The sequence below is a fragment of the Myiozetetes cayanensis genome, unplaced genomic scaffold, assembly GCF_022539395.1.
Source record: "Myiozetetes cayanensis isolate MyiCay16 unplaced genomic scaffold, myiCay2020 scf27, whole genome shotgun sequence".
In the NCBI taxonomy this organism is placed as follows: domain Eukaryota; kingdom Metazoa; phylum Chordata; class Aves; order Passeriformes; family Tyrannidae; genus Myiozetetes; species Myiozetetes cayanensis.
Genome location: NW_026087488.1, coordinates 6,139,258 through 6,156,813, shown reverse-complemented (window position 1 = coordinate 6,156,813; position 17,556 = coordinate 6,139,258). Strand labels below are relative to the sequence as shown.

Below are 17,556 nucleotides of genomic sequence, written 5' to 3'. Positions count from 1 at the left end.
GCATGAAAACAAAAGCATATACAAGTCACATCCTATTTTTTTTTTCCCCCTGAACCTAAGCAGAATCAAAACATCCTTTTGCTTTAGTCAGATTAAAACAAAACAGTTAAACAAAATACTGCTGGGAGTAAACAGAGCTGTTGACCTGTCAGTAGAACGCACAAGATCATCAGCTGTGTCTGAGCTGCAGGAGAGCTGTGACACTGACACAGGCACAGCGTGTCGCCTTGGGTGGCAAACAGCCCATCCTTATCCACGGGTGGCCACGTTCCACACTGGGAAGGAAAATTTAAGCATGAAGAGTGTAAACCACAAACCTAAGAGTGTGGTTATTATCTGAAGCTTGAGAGAGCACTGAGGGTTTTGCCAGACCCCTGAAGAGAGGCAGCGTTGCCCATCCGGCCTCCTGTGCTTCTGTGCTCATGGCAAGTGCTGGCCCAGAGGGACCCCCAGCCCCCAAGCCCTCGTGTGCTCTGCAGCTGCGTGGGGTGGACCGTGGGCGAACTCAGGTTTAGGAAAAGCTGGAAACGCCTTCTCCTTGTCTTTCCCCCAGCTTCAAACTGGGCAGAGCCACTGCCCCAGCACCCTGAGCAGCCCGGAGGGACGCACCGGCAGCGGGATGCTCCCTGGGGACGGGGCACGCACTGGGGGACATCCCCCCGGAGCAGGACCGGGGCTGGGTGACACGGAGGGGGGCGGCGGGGGCTCCCCGAGCAGGGACAGCCCCCTCCACCCGGTGCCGCCGGCTGAGCCCGGCCCTCGGCCGGGGCTGGGGCTGGGGCTGGGGCCGCCCCCGGGGCCGGGGCGGGGAGAGGCGGCGGCGGCCGGCGCGGAGCGGAGCGGAGGGAGCGGAGCCGGGATGGCCGGACCGCTGCGGGCCGCGCTGGCACTGGGGCTGCTGGCGGCGGCACAGCCCGCACCGACCGCGGGGCAGCGGCGGCAGGCGGAGGTAGGGCCGGCACCGGCACCGGGAGCAGGAGCGGGATGGGAGCGGGGAGGGAGCAGGCGCTGCCGCCCGCCGGCAGCTCCCGGCCGGCGTGGGATGCCCCGATGTGCCCGCGTCCCTCCCGCTGCACGCGTGTCCCCGTGTGCCCGTGCCGTTCGTGTGCCCGTGCCGTTCGTGTGCCCGTGCCGTTCGTGTGCCCCTGCACCGGCTGTGCCCGTGTGCCGTAGGTGTGCCCGTGTCCCCTCGGGTCCGCGTGTGTCCCCATGTGCCCGTGCCCTGGTTGTGCCTGTGCCACAGGTGTGCCCCTGTCGCCGAGGTACATTCCCACCACGGGGGAGTGCCCGTGGGTGCCTGTGCAGGTGTGCCGTGGGTACCTGCGGCGTGTGCGTGGCACAGGGGTGTGGCTGTGCCAGCTGGAGATGGGCCTGTGCCACAGGGTTGTGCTGGAATGTCGAGGTGTGTGCCTGTATGTGCCGTGTGTGTCGAGGAATCCCAGGATGGTTTGGGTTGGAAGGGACTCTCAAAATCATCTCGTTCCACGCCCTGCCACAGGCAGGAACACCTTCCACAGGCTACTCCAAGCCCTGTCCAACCTGGCCTTGAACACTTCCAGGGATAGGGCAGCCACAGCTTCTCTGGGCAACCTGTGGAAGAGCCTCATGATCCTCAGAGGGAAGAATTTCTTCCCAATATTTAATCTAGCTCTGCCCTCCTTCAGTTTAAAGCCATCCTTCCTTGTCCTATCACTCCAGGTCCTTGTCCCAAGTCCTTCTCCAGCTCTCTTGAAGCCCCTTTAGGCACTGGAAGAGGTTCCAGGTGTCCTTCTCTTCTCCAGGCTGAACAACCCCAGCTCTCTCAGCCTGTCTTCAGGTGCCCCCACAGGTGATGTGTCTGCTTCCACAGAGCTCCAACAACAATAGAACTCCTGCGTGAGGAAACCTGCCCATCTCCCAGCATATCAGGAGGGGGACAAATGCCAATCCTTCCCCTCCCTGCCTCTCCCCAGGGCTTTCCCCGTCACCTCTGTTTGGATTTCTTTTGTTTGTCCCCATATCATTGTCACGCTGTGCCACCATCCTTTCCTGTTTGTTTTGGGAGGACAAGGTATGAGATTTGGCTGGTGAACAAAGGTTTGTGTTGGGGATTTTTTTCTTGTTTAGGCATAGATCCACTGTACAATTGCACAGATGCTTAATTTTAAACTCCAGTCAGCAAATCCTCCTGAATTAATTGGGATTTTTCACATGCTGTAAAAGTGGACATGAATGCTCAGAGGCTTGTTCTGATGTGCAGGTTTCTTATGCTGAGAGATGTTGCTTCAGAGAGGTTATTTATATGTGTGCTTGTCCCATTGTGCACAAACCTCAACCCAGCCCCTCATGCCACCTGGAGAAAACAAATCTGCAAAGTTTTTATGCTCATAAAATCAATAATTTAAAATTTACTGTAAAAGAAAACCGACTGATTGAGGGTGAGAGGTTGAAAAAGGTTCAAACTGCCTTTCCATTCCCCACTAGTGACTTCTGAGAATTTTTCCCTGAAAGCTTTAGATCCCAGGATTGTGGCAGATCCAGGCGAGGAGTGCTGGACAAAGGACTTTCCTGTCTCTCTGCCTCAGTTTCCCCAATGGGATGGGCTGTGCTGCCCAGGGACTTTGGGACAACACACACAATGAAAATGGAGTGAGAAAGCTTGTCTAAATAAACTGAGTAGTTAATTTTCTTTAAGCAGGAAGCTGAAATTCTCACATAACATCAAATAGTTCTAGTGACTTGTGGCTTTCAGAGCCAGGCTTTCCTTCCAAAGCTTTTTCTTTTTTTTTTTTTTTTTCTTTTAAAATAGCCAAACTTAGCAACAATGGGTTGTGTAAACTTAGATGCACAAGACTGAGAAAATGTCCAGTTGTGTTCTTTTCCTGGCTTGTGCCCATGTTTTCACTGCATCCATATCAATTGCAGCTCAAAAAAGAAAAAAAAAAAAAAATAAAGAAGGAAAGTTTGGAAATTTGTCTGTTAAATCATCTTATCATCTGCAGGCTCCAGATAGGAGAGGGTCTGATGTGAGAGAGCACTTTGGCTGTGCTGTGCTCAGGCAGCAGTGGGAATGCCCGAGATTCCCTGATCCCAGGGGAATTGTGTAAAATACACAGGGCATGTGAGATCTCAGCCTGTGTTGGGAGTGAGGAGCACAGCGAGGTGCTGGTGGTGCCAAGGACAAAGGACAATCTGCAGAGATTTGTGTGAGAAGCTACAGGTCTTTTGCAGTGGTAAGAAAAATAGGGGGGAAATTAGGAAAAGCAGCGAATGGGAATGGAGAGCAAGACTCTGGGACTGGGACGTTCTCATTTAGGAGTTTTTTTCCAATTTTTTTTTCCCTAGCCTGCACTCCTCCTTCCTGTCTTGCTCATGGCCTGTCTGTTTTCCCCCTGAGACACCCAAGGACTTACATTTAAGACTCTGAGCTGTACTTGAGCTGAGAAGCACTCCAGTGTCCGGCTGAGCTCCTTTAACGAGCATCCAGTTGGGATGCTGGATGCTGAGCACAGCCGGGACGCAGCGAGGGTCCCACGGTGGGGCTGGGAGGTCAGCTGGGACCCCTGCGTGCTCCCAGGGCACCCCACATCCTCCCTCTGAAACAAGGGGAAGAAGTTCTTCTTCCTGTGGAAGATTCCTGCCGCTCAGCCTCAGCACGGCAGTGGAAGGAGCGGGGGAGAGGAGGAGGCATCGCCCCTGTGAGGCACCGCTGGGCTCTGCGCGGACACGCAGCACCCGTGAGGTCGCGTCTCTTGAGCCGCCGCCGGTAGCGCGGATGTGGCGAGCGGCTCCGACTCACCCGGCAAATCCCCCGGTGTGATTTACGGCGCCGTGAGTCACCGCAGCACGAACAGCCCTGCTTTCTTCCTGCCTCTCCCCCAAAACAATCCCCGCTTGTTACGGCGAACATCGCCCGCCGGGCAAGGGGCCGCGGGGACGTCTCCTCCTCCCCCCGGTTCCCACCCCGGTGCAGGGCAAGACCAAGCGTCTGGTTTCCTTTCTCTCCTTAGACATGAAAGCACAACCAGTCTGCGTGACCAAACTGGTTTGTCAGCCGCTCTGGTATTCGCAGGGGAAGGTTTGGCCAAGCCCAGTGTTTTTTCCCCGTTTCCCCCGAGCGCTTTGGGTCGCGTTCAGGGGTTCTGGTGCTGCTGGAGCTGTGTCGGGCGGGTGCAGCCCGTCGGTGTCGGGTGTGGGGTGCTGGGGCAAAGCTGGGGGGTCCCCGGTGAATTATCACAGAATCGTAGAATGTTTTGGGTTGGAAGGGACCTTAAAGCTCATCTCATTCCAACCCCCTGTCATGGACAGGGACACCTTCCACTGGACCAGTTTGCTCCGAGCCCCACCCAACCGGTTACTGAAAGCAGGAGTGGTTTTAGTTAGACCTGATACATCCCTGGCTTGTTGTCCCTCAGCTCCACAAGGTCGAGCGTGATAATAAAGGTTGTTTAAAAGCCCCACATCCTCAGTGGCAAGGGTGTATTTTGTTGCTAAAGTAGCTTTTCGGCTGGGTAGGGGGGAGAGGAGATTCCCTCAGGACCAATTAGGCACAGCAGGGGAGCATCCCAGCAGCCTGAGGGGCTTGGGGCTTTAATCACCCTCCTGTCACTGACACAGAATGAGCTGAGGTTTTGCTGCCTTTTGCTGCCTTTTCGAGGCTCCTTGGGAGGACGACCGAGCTCTGTGCTCGCTAATCTCCCTTCTTATGTGTCTCTCTGTGTCCACAGTTATAATATTTATATAGATACTTGTACACACACTTAAACAAAAGAGGCGCGAGGACTCTGCCTGAGGATTTGCAGGGATGTGGCTTGGGAGAGCGGAAGCAAATGAGCGTTTTTAATTGCTGTGACATCTTCTGGAGGCAGCTCCCAGGCAGCAGTGACTCGGTGGGCAGGAGGAGCCCCTGCTTCTTCTGTGACCAGGCCAAAACATGCCCTGGGGTCAGCTCTCCTCCTGTCTGCACAGGGGGAAACTGAGGATGAAAAGCGGGAGCCACCGTGCCCATCTTGGTGGTGAGATGATGCAGGATGGAGCCTGGGGCTGCTGGGACGAGGGCTGAGGACACACCTGGGCTGGCTTGGTGGGTTGCTGCCATTTCATGACTAAAACCAAAAGACTTTTGAGGTACAGCTCGAGACAGGCTTCATCTGTAACCACAGCATGAAGCTCCTGCCCGCCCTTCGGCAGGAAGGGATCGCTTTCCTCCACTGCTGGGGAATGGAGGGGAGAGCTGGCGTTTGTACCAGGCAGAGCAGAGGGACAGTGTTCAGCAGGAACCCAGTGTGAGGCTTCTCTGGTGCTTGGCTGGTGGAAAGGAGCCAGAAGTTGAGTATGTGGAGGGGAGAGCAGGCAGGACCGGAGCCGGCTGTCTCTGCACTCGTGTTATCCCGGTTTCCAGGGAGGGAGGACTAATTGTATTTGCTGTTGGCTGTCTTCCACCTGGGATGCCTGTGGTCGAGGGCAAGGTGTTTCCTTGCCTTTAGCTCTCAGCAGAGATGATTTCCAGGGTTGTAACAGGCTCCACATCAAAGCCCTGAGATGGGAACGGCCCATCCATCTCCCCAAACTCTCCTCCCGCTGTCCCTGCTGCAGCTCTGAAGGATTTTTTGCCCCAGCACTGGCTCCCAGGCAGCCAGATCCGTGCTCCTCTCCCTCCCTCATGCGGAGGGGGAAGCTGGGCATATTTCATATTAATGTTCAGCTCTTGGTTTCCTGCTGTTTTTCTTTTCCCATTGTATGGAAAAGAGCATTTCCCCATCTAGGGCAGGAGGGAGGGGGTTTTCCCAGCATGGCCAGGCTTTGCATTGCTGTCTCGGGGAGGATTAATGGGCTGGTACTGGATTCCACCCAGCCCTGCCAGAGCCTGACTGGGCTCTGGGGGGTTGTGCAGTGCTGGAGGGGGTCTTGAGTGCTGGTTCAATCACAGGACACTGTGGCATGGAGTCTTGGATTTCCCTGCACCCTGAAAACTCTCTGGTCCAGGGGGCTTTGTACGGACTGTGCTCTGGTAAATACCTGGCAATGTGGAGGATCAGCACATCCCTCTCCTGTAGCTTTGTGTTTCCAGGACTGCCATCACCCTTAACTGACAGTAGGTGTGTCTAGAAAATTTAATAAAATTTCTCCCAATGATTTTACAGCTGGAGAGTTGGTACCTGTGTGTGAGAACCTCCACGTGACACAGGCCAGAAACCACAGGGAAACTGCTGCTTTGGTTGGACTTGCAAAGCTCAAGGAGATCTGGGCAGGAATCATAAAGCCTGTGTGCCTCCTGGTGCTACTCAAGAGCAGCTGCTTGGCACCAGTTGCTTTTTTTGCTGTGCACCCTGACTCGTCCAGATGGGGTTTCAAGCCTTCATGAGATCATGGTGGGGAGAAACCATTTTCATGCTTTATGAATGGGACTGTGTTGGGTTACAGGCGAGGAAACAGCTTCAGGTTGTTTTGCTTTAGATGCTGAGTGAAAGCAAGTGTGTGTGGTAGAAAAAGTTTAGGCTGTGCTGTGATTTGAAACCCGGGACTTTCTGTCCTTGTGCTTCTCAGCTCACATTTATCTGTGGTGATGTCACCACTGGGATCATCACCCTGCACCCATATATGTAATTGGGGATTTTCTAATTCTGGAGGAGAACTTCATAAAAACACAACAGCAGAGAAAGAGAGCCAGATACTTTCTCCTCTCCAGACTACTGTCTTAGGTCTCCAAGCCACCCCATCCCCAGGGAGGTTCCTCCATCCCCATATCCTCCTTCCCTGCATCCTCATCCCGAGTTGCCACTGTGTTTTGTCTCCTGGTACCCATGTAAAGTGGGGAGTTGGGGCTGGGGGATGGCATGTCCAGGCTGTACAGTCCCTCCTTGGGCAGAGGTGGTGTGGTTTCTCCCAGTGAACAAGCTGATACTCTCACCTGCCAGCGCAGCCCTTGCTCGTGTCTGGTTTATCCTGACTCACCTGACCAGGTGTGGGGGCTCTGGGTGGCTCTGGCCACGCTGGGCTCTCACTGCTGGTGCCTCCAGCCAAGACAGGCTCCTTTGGTGGGAAACGTTGCTAAACTCTTCTTCTGGGACTGGATGAGGAGTGTGTCCAGCAGGAAGCTGTGCCAGTCCTTGCTGTGCTGCAGCCAGAGGGGGATTCTCCAAGTAGAAGGGGTGTAAGGGAGGAGAGCAAACTGGACACCTGGAGGAGATGAGGTCTGCAGGAGCACACGTGGATGTGCCTGCCCTGCCCGTGGGGAGGTGGCGGGCGCAGGGGTGACATGTTTGGGGGCGCAGGGGTGACATGTTTGGGGGTGATGTGGAGATGATTGTTAGTGGCAAGCAGAAGGTTTGGGCAGGAGGAGGAGAAGGAGAGGCCCTGGCACACCTCAGGACTGCCATGTCCATCAGCCATTCCTGCTCCTTGCCAGGTGACAGTCCCAGGAAGGGATGCTGCCTCCTCCGCAGGGGGACTGAATCACCCACCAGAGGTGGACAGTCAGGAGCAGCACCGAGTGGAGTTTGACATCCCAACCCCCTTTTCCCTGCTCTGAGATGAGCAGAGAGGGGAAGCAGCTTTAAAAACACACGTTTTCCCAGAGGCCACCAGCCGTGCCGTCCGGGTCAGCCCATGGCATTCCTGCTGCTCCTCACACCTCTCCTTTGGGATGCGGGGAAAGGAAGCCACCACTTTCACTTTTTATTCTTGTTATTACTCATTACTGTAACTCCTCCGACTGTGCTGCACTAACAGGATGCTGGGCAGCTTGTTTGTCTCCCGCAGACATCCCCTGCGGGGCAGGCGGGTGTGGAGCATTCCTGTGACCCCGGCTATTAACTTCTCCGGGAGCTGGGGAGCAGCCTGAGCCGAGGGAAGCCGTTTATTTTCTTTAACGTGCGATTTAAGTGTTGGAGCAAGTTCAGAGAGGCAACCTCCGTCCGTGTCAATGGCCGATAAGAAGAAGAATGGTTTGGCAGAGCTGATTGCCCCCAGCGTGTCTCCACTTTGCAGCAGCACATCCTGCGTGGGGATGGGGGGAGGCTGCAGCCTGACCCCATCTCACCCCACCCTCCTCGTGTCCAGAGCACTTTAGCCTTTATTTCAATCACCGCGTTGAGCCGAAGGGATCAGAGCTGTGGGTTTGGTCGCCTCTGGCCGTGGATGACAGGGCAGCAGAGTGTTTTGATCTCTTGATGCAGTGTTTCCTCCTACGCCTCTGTCCTGTCATGGCCAAAAACCCCAAGAGCCATCAAAAATGATGGGGTGGAGACTCACATAAACCTGTATGGGCAAAGGAGATGCGGCTGCTTGAGGTGCAGAGGTCTCAGGGAGAAAATAAGTGGGAATTTCACACAGCACTGGGTTTGCAGCACTGCTTTCCCTTGCGTCTCCTTTTTTTCCCCCCTTCCCAAGCCAACCACGCGCTCTGAGCTGCACTTCTCCCATCTCTCCTTGCAGCTGTTCCTGGAGAAATACGGCTACTTCGGCGAGCCGGGGGCCGGCACACACAGCCCCGCCGAGTTCACCGAGGCGCTGAGGTAGGAGCCTGTTGCTGAAAGCTGCAGGGCAAACCCAGCAGCTCCTGCTGCCTGGATGGTGCCAGCACTCAGAGGGTCTTTTTTTAGCCAAGGGGGTCTCTTTTGCAGCTGGAGGCTCTCTCTCACGGTCCGATGGTAAAGCACAAGTGGTCCTTTTTGGAAAGGCCGGTCCGTGCCCGGCTCCCACAGCTGGATGCCGGCTGCTGGCACCCGGAGCTTGTGGAGCTGTTTTATTTGCCTTTTATGGCCCGGTGCTCCCCTTGCAATAATATCTGCGGGGAGGCCGAGGTTGGGGACAGCTGGGAGATGTCGGGGGCACGAGCAGCCAGCCCCTGCTTGGACTTCTCCTGAGGAGACCACATCGGCTCTGGGAGCATCCCTGGCCTGACCCCGCGCGAAGTCAAGCGCAAAGTCAAACACAAAGTCGAACAACTGGGGTTAAAAACTGGAAAAGGTACTTTTTTAGACTCCCCTGTCTGCTTTTGCCCTACCAGGAGATGACTTACAAGTCAGCTGTGGTTGCAGAGCCAAATCTTTCTTGTTTTATCACCTGGGTGAAGTCCTGGTGGCGGGGTGTGAAGCTTGCTGGGTGAAAACCCTGGCTCAGCTCAAACTCCCCGGCACGAACATAAACGAAACCCCTCCACGTGGGGTCCAGATGAGGGTGCTGATATCTCCCTCCCTTTTCCAGGGATTTCCAGCGTGTGACCCACCTCCCGCTGAGCGGGGTGCTGGATGCCCCCACGCTCCATCAGATGGCCCAGCCTCGGTGTGGCACCGATGACGGGGAGAGCAGAGCTGCCGGGACACGCCGGGCATCGGCCGCCCGGCGCCGCCGGCGCATGGCACAGCACGGTGAGCACCGACCCCGGGGGTCCCTGTGGGGCTTGGGTTCTGGGCTGCTGGAATGCTGCAAGTCCAGCTCTCCCATCCCGGGCTCCGGGGGATGCTGCTGTGGGTGGGAGGGGCGGCCCTGCCAGCACCGCACCCATCCCAGGGCCCGCTTGGGCTTTTGCTCCGCTTTATTTTTGCACCTCTTTATTTTTAGTTGTTCTGCGTGTCTTGATGTCAGCAGTGATTAGAGGTGCAGCTCCCACTCGTGGGGAAATTTGTCTCTCTGGGGTCGTTTTACTGCTGTTGAGGGAGCCAGGGCATCTCCCAGGGAGCAGTCAGGTCACTGTGGCCCCAGACAATACCTGTGATGCCAGGATCTGGAGGGCAGGAGCTGGCAAGCAGTGGAGTTATCTCTAGGTTTTGCTGAGCTTTGGGAATTCTGTCATGTGTTAATCACCCAGCAGTAACCAAAAAACCTGCCAGCACTGGGCTGCCTGACCCACGGAGTCATTTCACCCATGTTAAGGCATTTAACTCTGCTCCAATCATCCTTTAGTGCTCCTGTGCATCCAGGATTGGGCCTCTTGTCCCTCATGAGCTCCCTCCTGGGCTTGTGGATGAGTAACTGGATTCCTAGAGAGCAAGAGGGCCGGGGCCAGCTGTGCTTAGGACATGGGAAAAATGAAGGCGAGATTAAGAAGGGGCTCTGTGCCGTGTCAGGCTGTCTGTGCATCTGGCAGGGCTGGTGGTGTACAGCCCCAGGAGAGCAACCTCATCCTCCTCCAGCCTCTGGCTTTCTTTCTAAAGCCATGATATGCAGCATGGCCCTTGCAGGAGCCACCTCATGCCCAGGACAGGCGGGCAGTGAGGCAGAGAGGGAAGGGCCAAATGCCAGACCATCCTCTTCCCAAGAGCTGGCCACGTTGGGCTCACCCAGCCTTGCCTGCTAGTGCCATCCATCCTCCTCTGATAGCAGATGCTCTGCTCCCGTGGAGGGAAGGATGGCATGCCAGGGCTTTATTTTAGGGCTGCAGCCATCCAGGCAGGTTTTAGCCTTTTGCCACTCAGGGTATGTCCTGGTGGAAGCGAATCCATGTCCCTTTGGAGTTGGGGGCTGTCACTGTCGCACTGTCAAGCAGTGGGAACTGATCCTGCCCCCAGGAGTGTGATCAGCTGGCCCAGAGTCTCCCTTGCCATGGGCTTCTCAGAAATGGGGGAGAAGGAAGCAGAACTGGGGTTGGATGTCTGCCAGGTCTGAGCTCTTGGCTCAGACCCGGAGCAGCGAGCCCCGGCGTGCTGCCGGCTCCGTTCCCCCTGTTTTCCTGCACATCTGGAGCAGATGCAGACACTGGAGGTCTGTCACCCCTCCCACGCCTCGGCACCGGCTCTGGCACCCGCATCTCCCCAGGGCCCCACGGCTTTTTTCCTGCTCCTGGCCAGGTGCACCCTGCTAGATGTAATCCGAGGGCCCTGGAGTCCCCAGAGCTGCCAAGGGGTGCTGGAGGAGGAGGAGGAGGCTGTGATGCTGCGCAGCAGCTGCAGGAACACACATCTTTGCACTCCTGTGTGACAGGAGGAGGGTTGGGAGTTTAGGGAGGGTCACACATGCTTCTTAATTGTCCTGGTGGTCATCAGGGCTCTACCTCCCCCAAAAGCTTTTAAGGAAGCCTTAGGCAGTAATCTGTTGTCCCTCCAAGGTGCTACCAAGACCCCTTCCCATTCCTTGGCCTAACTTGTTTCCAGAGGTGGCTTTGCTTTCTCTCCCCGAAATCCAGCCCTTGGGCTGCATCTTCTGGACATGGAGCTGGCATCAGGCAGGAGACCTTCCAGCAAGGACTCCTACTGGATTTGGCTCTGGAGAGCTTACCAAGGCAAGGGTGGGGTTCAAACTGGGTGCCCCAGCTTCTCCTCCCCTCAAAGACATTTTGGCCCCTCTCTTAGGATTTGGCTGCAGCTCCAGCCTTGGCAGTCTCTGGGTGGGCTCTAGTGGTGGCACCTTCAGCAGGATTCCATGGTGGTGCTGAGGGCCAAGGTTGCTGGTGGCACTGGGTCGGCTTCCAGCCTTGCCACGGCATTTCCCAGCACTGGGAAGCTTTCTTCCCATTCCTGGGTGGACGAACATGTCCGAGTGCCCGCGGTCACGCTGAGCTTGCCCCCGCCGCAGGTGGGAGGTGGTACAAGAGGCACCTGACGTACCGGGTGGTGAACTGGCCGCCGTACCTGCCGCAGCACGAGGTGCGCCTGGCCGTGAGAGCCGCCTTCGAGCTCTGGAGCAACGTGTCCTCCCTGGTGTTCTGGGAGGCGCGGGACGGCCCCGCTGACATCCGCCTGACCTTCTTCCACGGGGACCACAACGACGGACTCAACAACGCCTTCGATGGGCCAGGTGCTGGTCGCTTCCCCCTCGTAAGCTGCTCTTCTACAACATGGGCTCTTCCCCGGCACGGGAGGAGGGCTGGGGGATGAGGGAGGCAGTGCCTCTCAGCCCAGTTTGCAGCAGTTTGCCGTCTGATTCGGGGTCCTCCCTTCCAACTCTGCAGCTGAGGTAGTTGAGATATTCCTCATAGGATCACGCTGGTGGCCTTTGAGGAGCCCTCCCCATTTGACGGCACCCTCCAAACCAGAGCTAAAACTGGTGCCCATTTAGGCAAACCAGAGCCGCGTGTGCCCCCTGCCCCGTGGTCCCTGATGGCTCTCGTGTCCTCAGGAGGTGCCCTGGCCCACGCTTTCTTCCCCCGGCGTGGGGAAGCCCACTTTGACAGCGCCGAGCGCTGGTCCCTGCACAGCGGCAAGGGGCGCAACCTCTTCATCGTGGTGGCTCACGAGGTCGGGCACACGCTGGGGCTGGAGCACTCCCCCGTCAAGAGCGCCCTGATGTCTCCCTACTACAAGAAGCTCAGCAAGGATTTTGTCCTCAGCTGGGATGACATCTTGGCCGTCCAGAACTTGTACGGTGAGCCTGGCTTCCCCGAGCACCCCTCAGGGTGGGCCCCACCCCTGCGTGGCTGGGGAGGGGGAGTTTGGAGCCCTGAGATGGCTCCTCAGCCCCTGTGCTTTGGACAAAGCCCATTCCCTGCCCCTTCTCCATAACTCACCTTTTGCTCAATCCCAGGGAAGCCCTCCAAGGGCTCAGCCATCCAGCTCCCAGGAAAGGTCTTCACCCACTTCCAGGACTGGAACACGGATCTTTATGGCAGGGACCAGCAGCAGAGGAGCCTCAGCACCTACTACTGCCACTCCTACTTCGATGCCATAACCGCTGGTGGGTGTTGGCCAGTGTGACCCTCACCCAAACTGTGTACCCCTACACTTGTCCCAGCCTGGTTCCACTCTGATAAGCTCCAGTGGTGGGAAAGGGGGGTTTTGACTCATCCATAGCCCTGTACATGCTCCTGGGACTGGTGGGATCACTGATGCACATTGCTGCCAGGGAATAGGGTGCATCTTGAGGGCACAGCAATGGCTCAGTGTGTCAGGAGCAGGGAAAACATCCTGAAACTTGGGCCATGGGAAGAATTAATTGCTGCAGGAGCTCAGCCATGAAAGATGAGCCTGGAGCTGTGATCAGCTTTTATCCTCTCCGGGCTGGAGCGAAGGCGATGAATCATGAAAGCTGAGGGGATGGCTGGAGAGGAAGAAGGGAACATCCAAAACATCTCCAAACCACCACAGGGCTGTGTGGGGAGGAGAGGGGAGGTGGGGAGCAATGGTGGAATGAGGATTCTCACCCGGGACACCCTCCCTCTGCCTCACAGACGCGGATCACAACCTCTACATCTTCAAGGGCAGCCACTACTGGGTGGTGTCGGCGAGTGGCAACGCCAGTGACCCACAGCCCCTGGAGTCACACTGGCCCGGCCTCCCTGCTGGCATCGACGCCTGTGCCTGGTCCCGGCTCAGTGGCAAGTTTTACTTCTTCAAAGGTAGGTGAGGCCTGGGCAGGGGAGCTGCTGTTGTGGCTCCTGCTGCTCCTGCCTGCAGGGCTGGTTGTCCAGGTCTGGCTGGAGCACCTTCTCCTGCCCATGCCCCCTCCCAGTGCAGAGTTGAGGCACTGTGGTGTCCTGGGTGTGCAGAACCCTGGGCTCGGTGCCTGGGATGTGCCACCCTGGCAGCCACATCACCCCCTCGTGCCTCAGTTTCCCCATCAGCCCGTTCAGGAGAGCAGAGCTCACCGGTGTGTCAGAACCAAACCGGGTGCATCAAACCCCGTGGGGTCTCGGGGAGAAAACACTCCCAAAGACACATGGGTGAGAGGAGCTGAGTGTGGTGTTTTCATGGCACACACGGATCCCTGTGTCATGCCAGGGGCTGAGCTGCCCCCGGAGCTGGAATGCCATCCCTGAGCTGCCCGGCAGCCACAGCCGGATGGGGAGAGGAAGGTCAAACCAGGCAGCCCGGCTGCCAGGGTCAGCCCCAGCTTTTAATGGAAACCAGTTGCTGGTTCTTCAGAAAAGGGGCTTTGTTGCTGCTGCTGGGTGAGAGCCAAAGCCCCTCTGCCTCCCCGGCCCTCGCCGCTCCCTCCGTCCCTCCCCAGGGCCGGGTGAGGCTGCGGCTTGGGAGCAGAAAGGGGCTTTTGTCTGCCTGAGCTGTGGGGACAGGGCACTGTGGGGAGAGGGGACTGTGGGGACAGGGCACTGTGGGGACAGGGCACTGTGGGATCACTGAGCCATCAGTCCCCATCACAGTTCCTGCTGCTGCAGTGCTGGTTTTGGTTGTCCCAGACCAGGTCAGGTCTGGGTCTGTCTGTCCCATTCTCTATGCAGGAGCAGGGGAAGGTTTGCAGGGAAACAGCATGGGGATGGCCTTGCTCTGTCCCTGGCAGTCCCTTTCTGTACCTTCAAACCCCTGAGCTGCTGTGCCTCACAGTGTGCCCCCAGCCTGTTCCTCGGGGCAGCCCCGCAGTGGTGCCGGTTGGGTCACCAGTGGGATGGATGTCACAAACACAAGGCTGGCTCCGTGGCTGAGTCTTTCCACATCTCCTGGAGCTGGTCCTGCCATGGACCCCCTTGGGGTGGGCTCTGACCCCCTGCCTGTCTCTCCCCAGGTGGCCGGTGCTGGCGCTACGTGGGCTCCACGCTGGAGGCGGGTTTTCCCCAAAAGTGCAGCGCCCGTGGGCTCCCTCGGCACCCGGACACCGCCTCTACTTCCAGCAGCTCCGGCGCCTGGTGCTGTTCAAGGGCCCCAAATACTTCGTGGTGAGCGAGGAGACCCTGGCTGTGGAGCCCTACTACCCCCGCAGCCTGCGGGACTGGCAGGGGCTGCCCCCCGGCACGGCGGGGGCCCTCGCCCACCGCGACGGCTTCATCTACTTCTTCCGGGACGACCAGTTCTGGAAGTTTGACCAGGCAAAGCTGCAAGTGGTGGCCACTGGCAAATGGGCCACCCAGCTCCCCTGGATGGGCTGCTGGGACTCAAACAGTGGGCAGGTCCTCTTCTGAGCAGAACCTGCTGGGATGACACGGGGGTCTGAACCCCACCTCGCTCACCGCTGCCTGGATCCCTCTTTATTTGACTCTGGGTTCCTGTCTGAGGATGGTTTGGCAGAGAGACTGGCTACCTGTGGATGGCTGGAGCCGTGGGATGGTGGAGCAGTGTCCCAGCACAGCATGGATGCAGTGGGACAGGTCTGTCACAGCCAGGTGGGCTGGAGGCTTTGGGTGACAGTATTTTTTTTTAAAGACCACAAAAAAATACATAAGCCATGGAGACTGCAATCACACCCATTTCTGTTAAGGTTCAGGATATTGTTACACAGTTTTTTACAAAGCAGGACTGGGGTTTGTTGCTATTTTTTGATATCTTTGTTGATACTTGTTCATATCTGTCGTTTTCCCATGACCAGGAGGAGAATTGCCTCGCCATTGCTTGGCTTGGGGTTTGGATGCTTTTAAATGAGAGACTGAGAATATTTCCTGCTTAAAAAAAAAAAGGAAAGAGGCATTTGGACAAAACTTTGGATCCGTGTTAAGCTTTGCCCCTGCTGTGTGCACAGAGCCCCAGGGATGGGGGATTGGGTGCTTTGCTGGGCTGTGCTCACATCCCAGAGCTCTGATGAGGCACCAGCTGGAGACACCAACACAGTGGGATCTGGGGGGAGAAAGCAGAGGGGTTTGGTGCAGGAGCCTCTTTGGAATGCAGAGAGAGGGGAGGCACAGCTGAGATGTGACCATGGGGCCGTGCAGCTCACGGGCAGCTCTGCTTTTTCTCTGCAAGGGACAGAATTGGTGTATTTTTGAGTTGCTGTACCACAGTTGGATGAACAAGGGGCTGACAAATTACTGGAGGAGGAGGGGAAGAGGAGAGGGCGAGCAGGGCAGACATGTCTGTGCATGCAGGCTCACAGGGACAGTGCGGCTGCATATTCCTCATTCCTTTCCCGAAGCTCCCCACCTGGAAACGCCACCGGCTCCTGTGCACAGTCACCTGTCATGGCCACAAAGGGCCATCGTGTCCCACGGCATGTAGGCAAGCATTGGCTTCCCAGGGCTGGAACTGATGGTTCTCCCAGGACTCAGCCCCCAGCACCACTTTGGGCTGGTCCTGCTGTGCCAGTGCTGTGTCAGGGTGCTGTGCTGTGGTGCCATGCCAAGGTGCCCTCCCTATGCCAGCAGCTCTGAGGACTCTTTTCTTCAGCACAGCATCTTCCCCTCACCCTTGCTCACCCTAAACCTTCCCTAGAGAGGGCAGGAGCCAGGCTTGCCCCAGGCAGGGTGCCAGGGGTTGGTACTTCCCAAGGGTTTTCAGTGCTGCCAGCTGGGATGTGGGTTTGGCAGGATGGAGAAACACCACTCTTCCTGTTCATCACAACACCTGTGAGTGAGCCCTTCGTGCACAGGCACAAACATGGACACTTCATCTGCTTAAAACCTCAGGGGACTTTCAGCGTTGCCAAAGAAACGGGGCCTCAGCGTTTTCGTTTGGGATTGAATGATAACAAGGAGACGTCGCCTGCCGGGAGTCCCAAGGGCTTGGAAACCTCTTGGCAAATAAAACGAACCTCTGGATATGTGGCACTGGGATTTCTGCTTGTTTTCATGTCCCAGTTTGGTTTTGGTTTGTGGGTTTTTTTTTTTTTAAAGCCAATCTCCAGTTTCCTGGCAGGGCTATGTTTTAGATGCCTGTGGGTGTTTGGGGTTGGAGTGGGTATTGCTGACTTTGGCCTCAGCTTTTGTGCTCGCTGGATCAAAGGGAGGAGATGGATCCCACTGTAAACTCACTGATGGTGATGAGAACAGGGAAACTCTATTCCCTAATTCTTCCCACATTCCTGAGGATTTTTCCACACCTTGGGATGTGTTAATAGTTTTTTTCCCCAGGCTGAATTCATGCTGATGGGGGCCCTCCAGCCTATTGAAGAAGTGTGTGAAGGTGGATCCTGACTTCCCAAGGGACAGGGAACACCCCAGCCAGCTCCCTCGGCTGCCTCTGGCTGTGGGATCTGCAGTGTGATGGGGGGAATAATGGGGGTGTTGATGGGGGATTAATGGAGGGATTGATGGGGGACTGGAGGATTGATGGGCAAAGCTGGCACTGGACAAGGTCTTTCTGTCAAGGCATTTGCTCTGGGTGTCAGGCAGGGTCAGGAGAGCAGTGTCACTCCTGCTCCATGTGCAGGAGGATTTTTGGGCCAGGCTGTACCCCAGGGATAACTCCACACCTGCAGCTTTGCTGAGGAGCAGCAGTTCATTATGCCCTTTTCTGTTCCCTTAGGAGAAAGCAGGCATCCCATCTGCTGTGGAACTGGAGGCTGAGGATGGGACAGCCTCAAATCCTCTCCCCTTTTTGGGTTTTCCTTTTCCTTCCTGGCCTGCTGCCATGTGTTTTCCTGTGGCTGTGTCCCATCGGGAGCCTTGGGGTCCTGTGATGCTGCCAGGGCTGGGTCTGAGCACAGCATTTTTGGCAGGGATGGGATGACTGTGATGTATCACCTGCACCCCACTGGTGTGAGGGGGACCTGGGGGAGGTGAACTCACACCCTGAGCTGTGCAATCAGCCCCACTGGGTGCCCTGGCTGGAAATCCAGCTTCACAAGGGTCCTTTTCTGCTGCTGGGCTCCCTGGCTGGGCATGCCAGGCACAGACTCCTCCAGCCTGCCACACATTCCCAGGCAGAATAGCTGGGATTCTTGCACTTCCTCCCCCAAAACGACACTGGCTGGACAGTGAGCTGCAGTGAGCATCAGCAGCTGGCTCCAGGGAGAGGACAGGTCTCTCAACACAGCAAGAAG

General features: G+C 56.8%; 1 protein-coding gene across 1 annotated transcript; it reads left to right on the top strand.

Annotated features, from left to right (window-relative positions):
* Positions 1 to 859: 859 nt before the first annotated feature.
* Positions 860 to 16,348, top strand: MMP28 (matrix metallopeptidase 28). The gene is given in 9 exon segments (XM_050321883.1): positions 860 to 949; positions 8,416 to 8,495; positions 9,187 to 9,350; positions 11,494 to 11,715; positions 12,037 to 12,282; positions 12,442 to 12,591; positions 13,085 to 13,252; positions 14,374 to 14,463; positions 14,466 to 16,348. Coding segments are annotated over 9 exon segments (1,512 nt in total). The 3' UTR covers positions 14,768 to 16,348.
* The last annotated feature ends 1,208 nt before the right edge of the window (positions 16,349 to 17,556 follow it).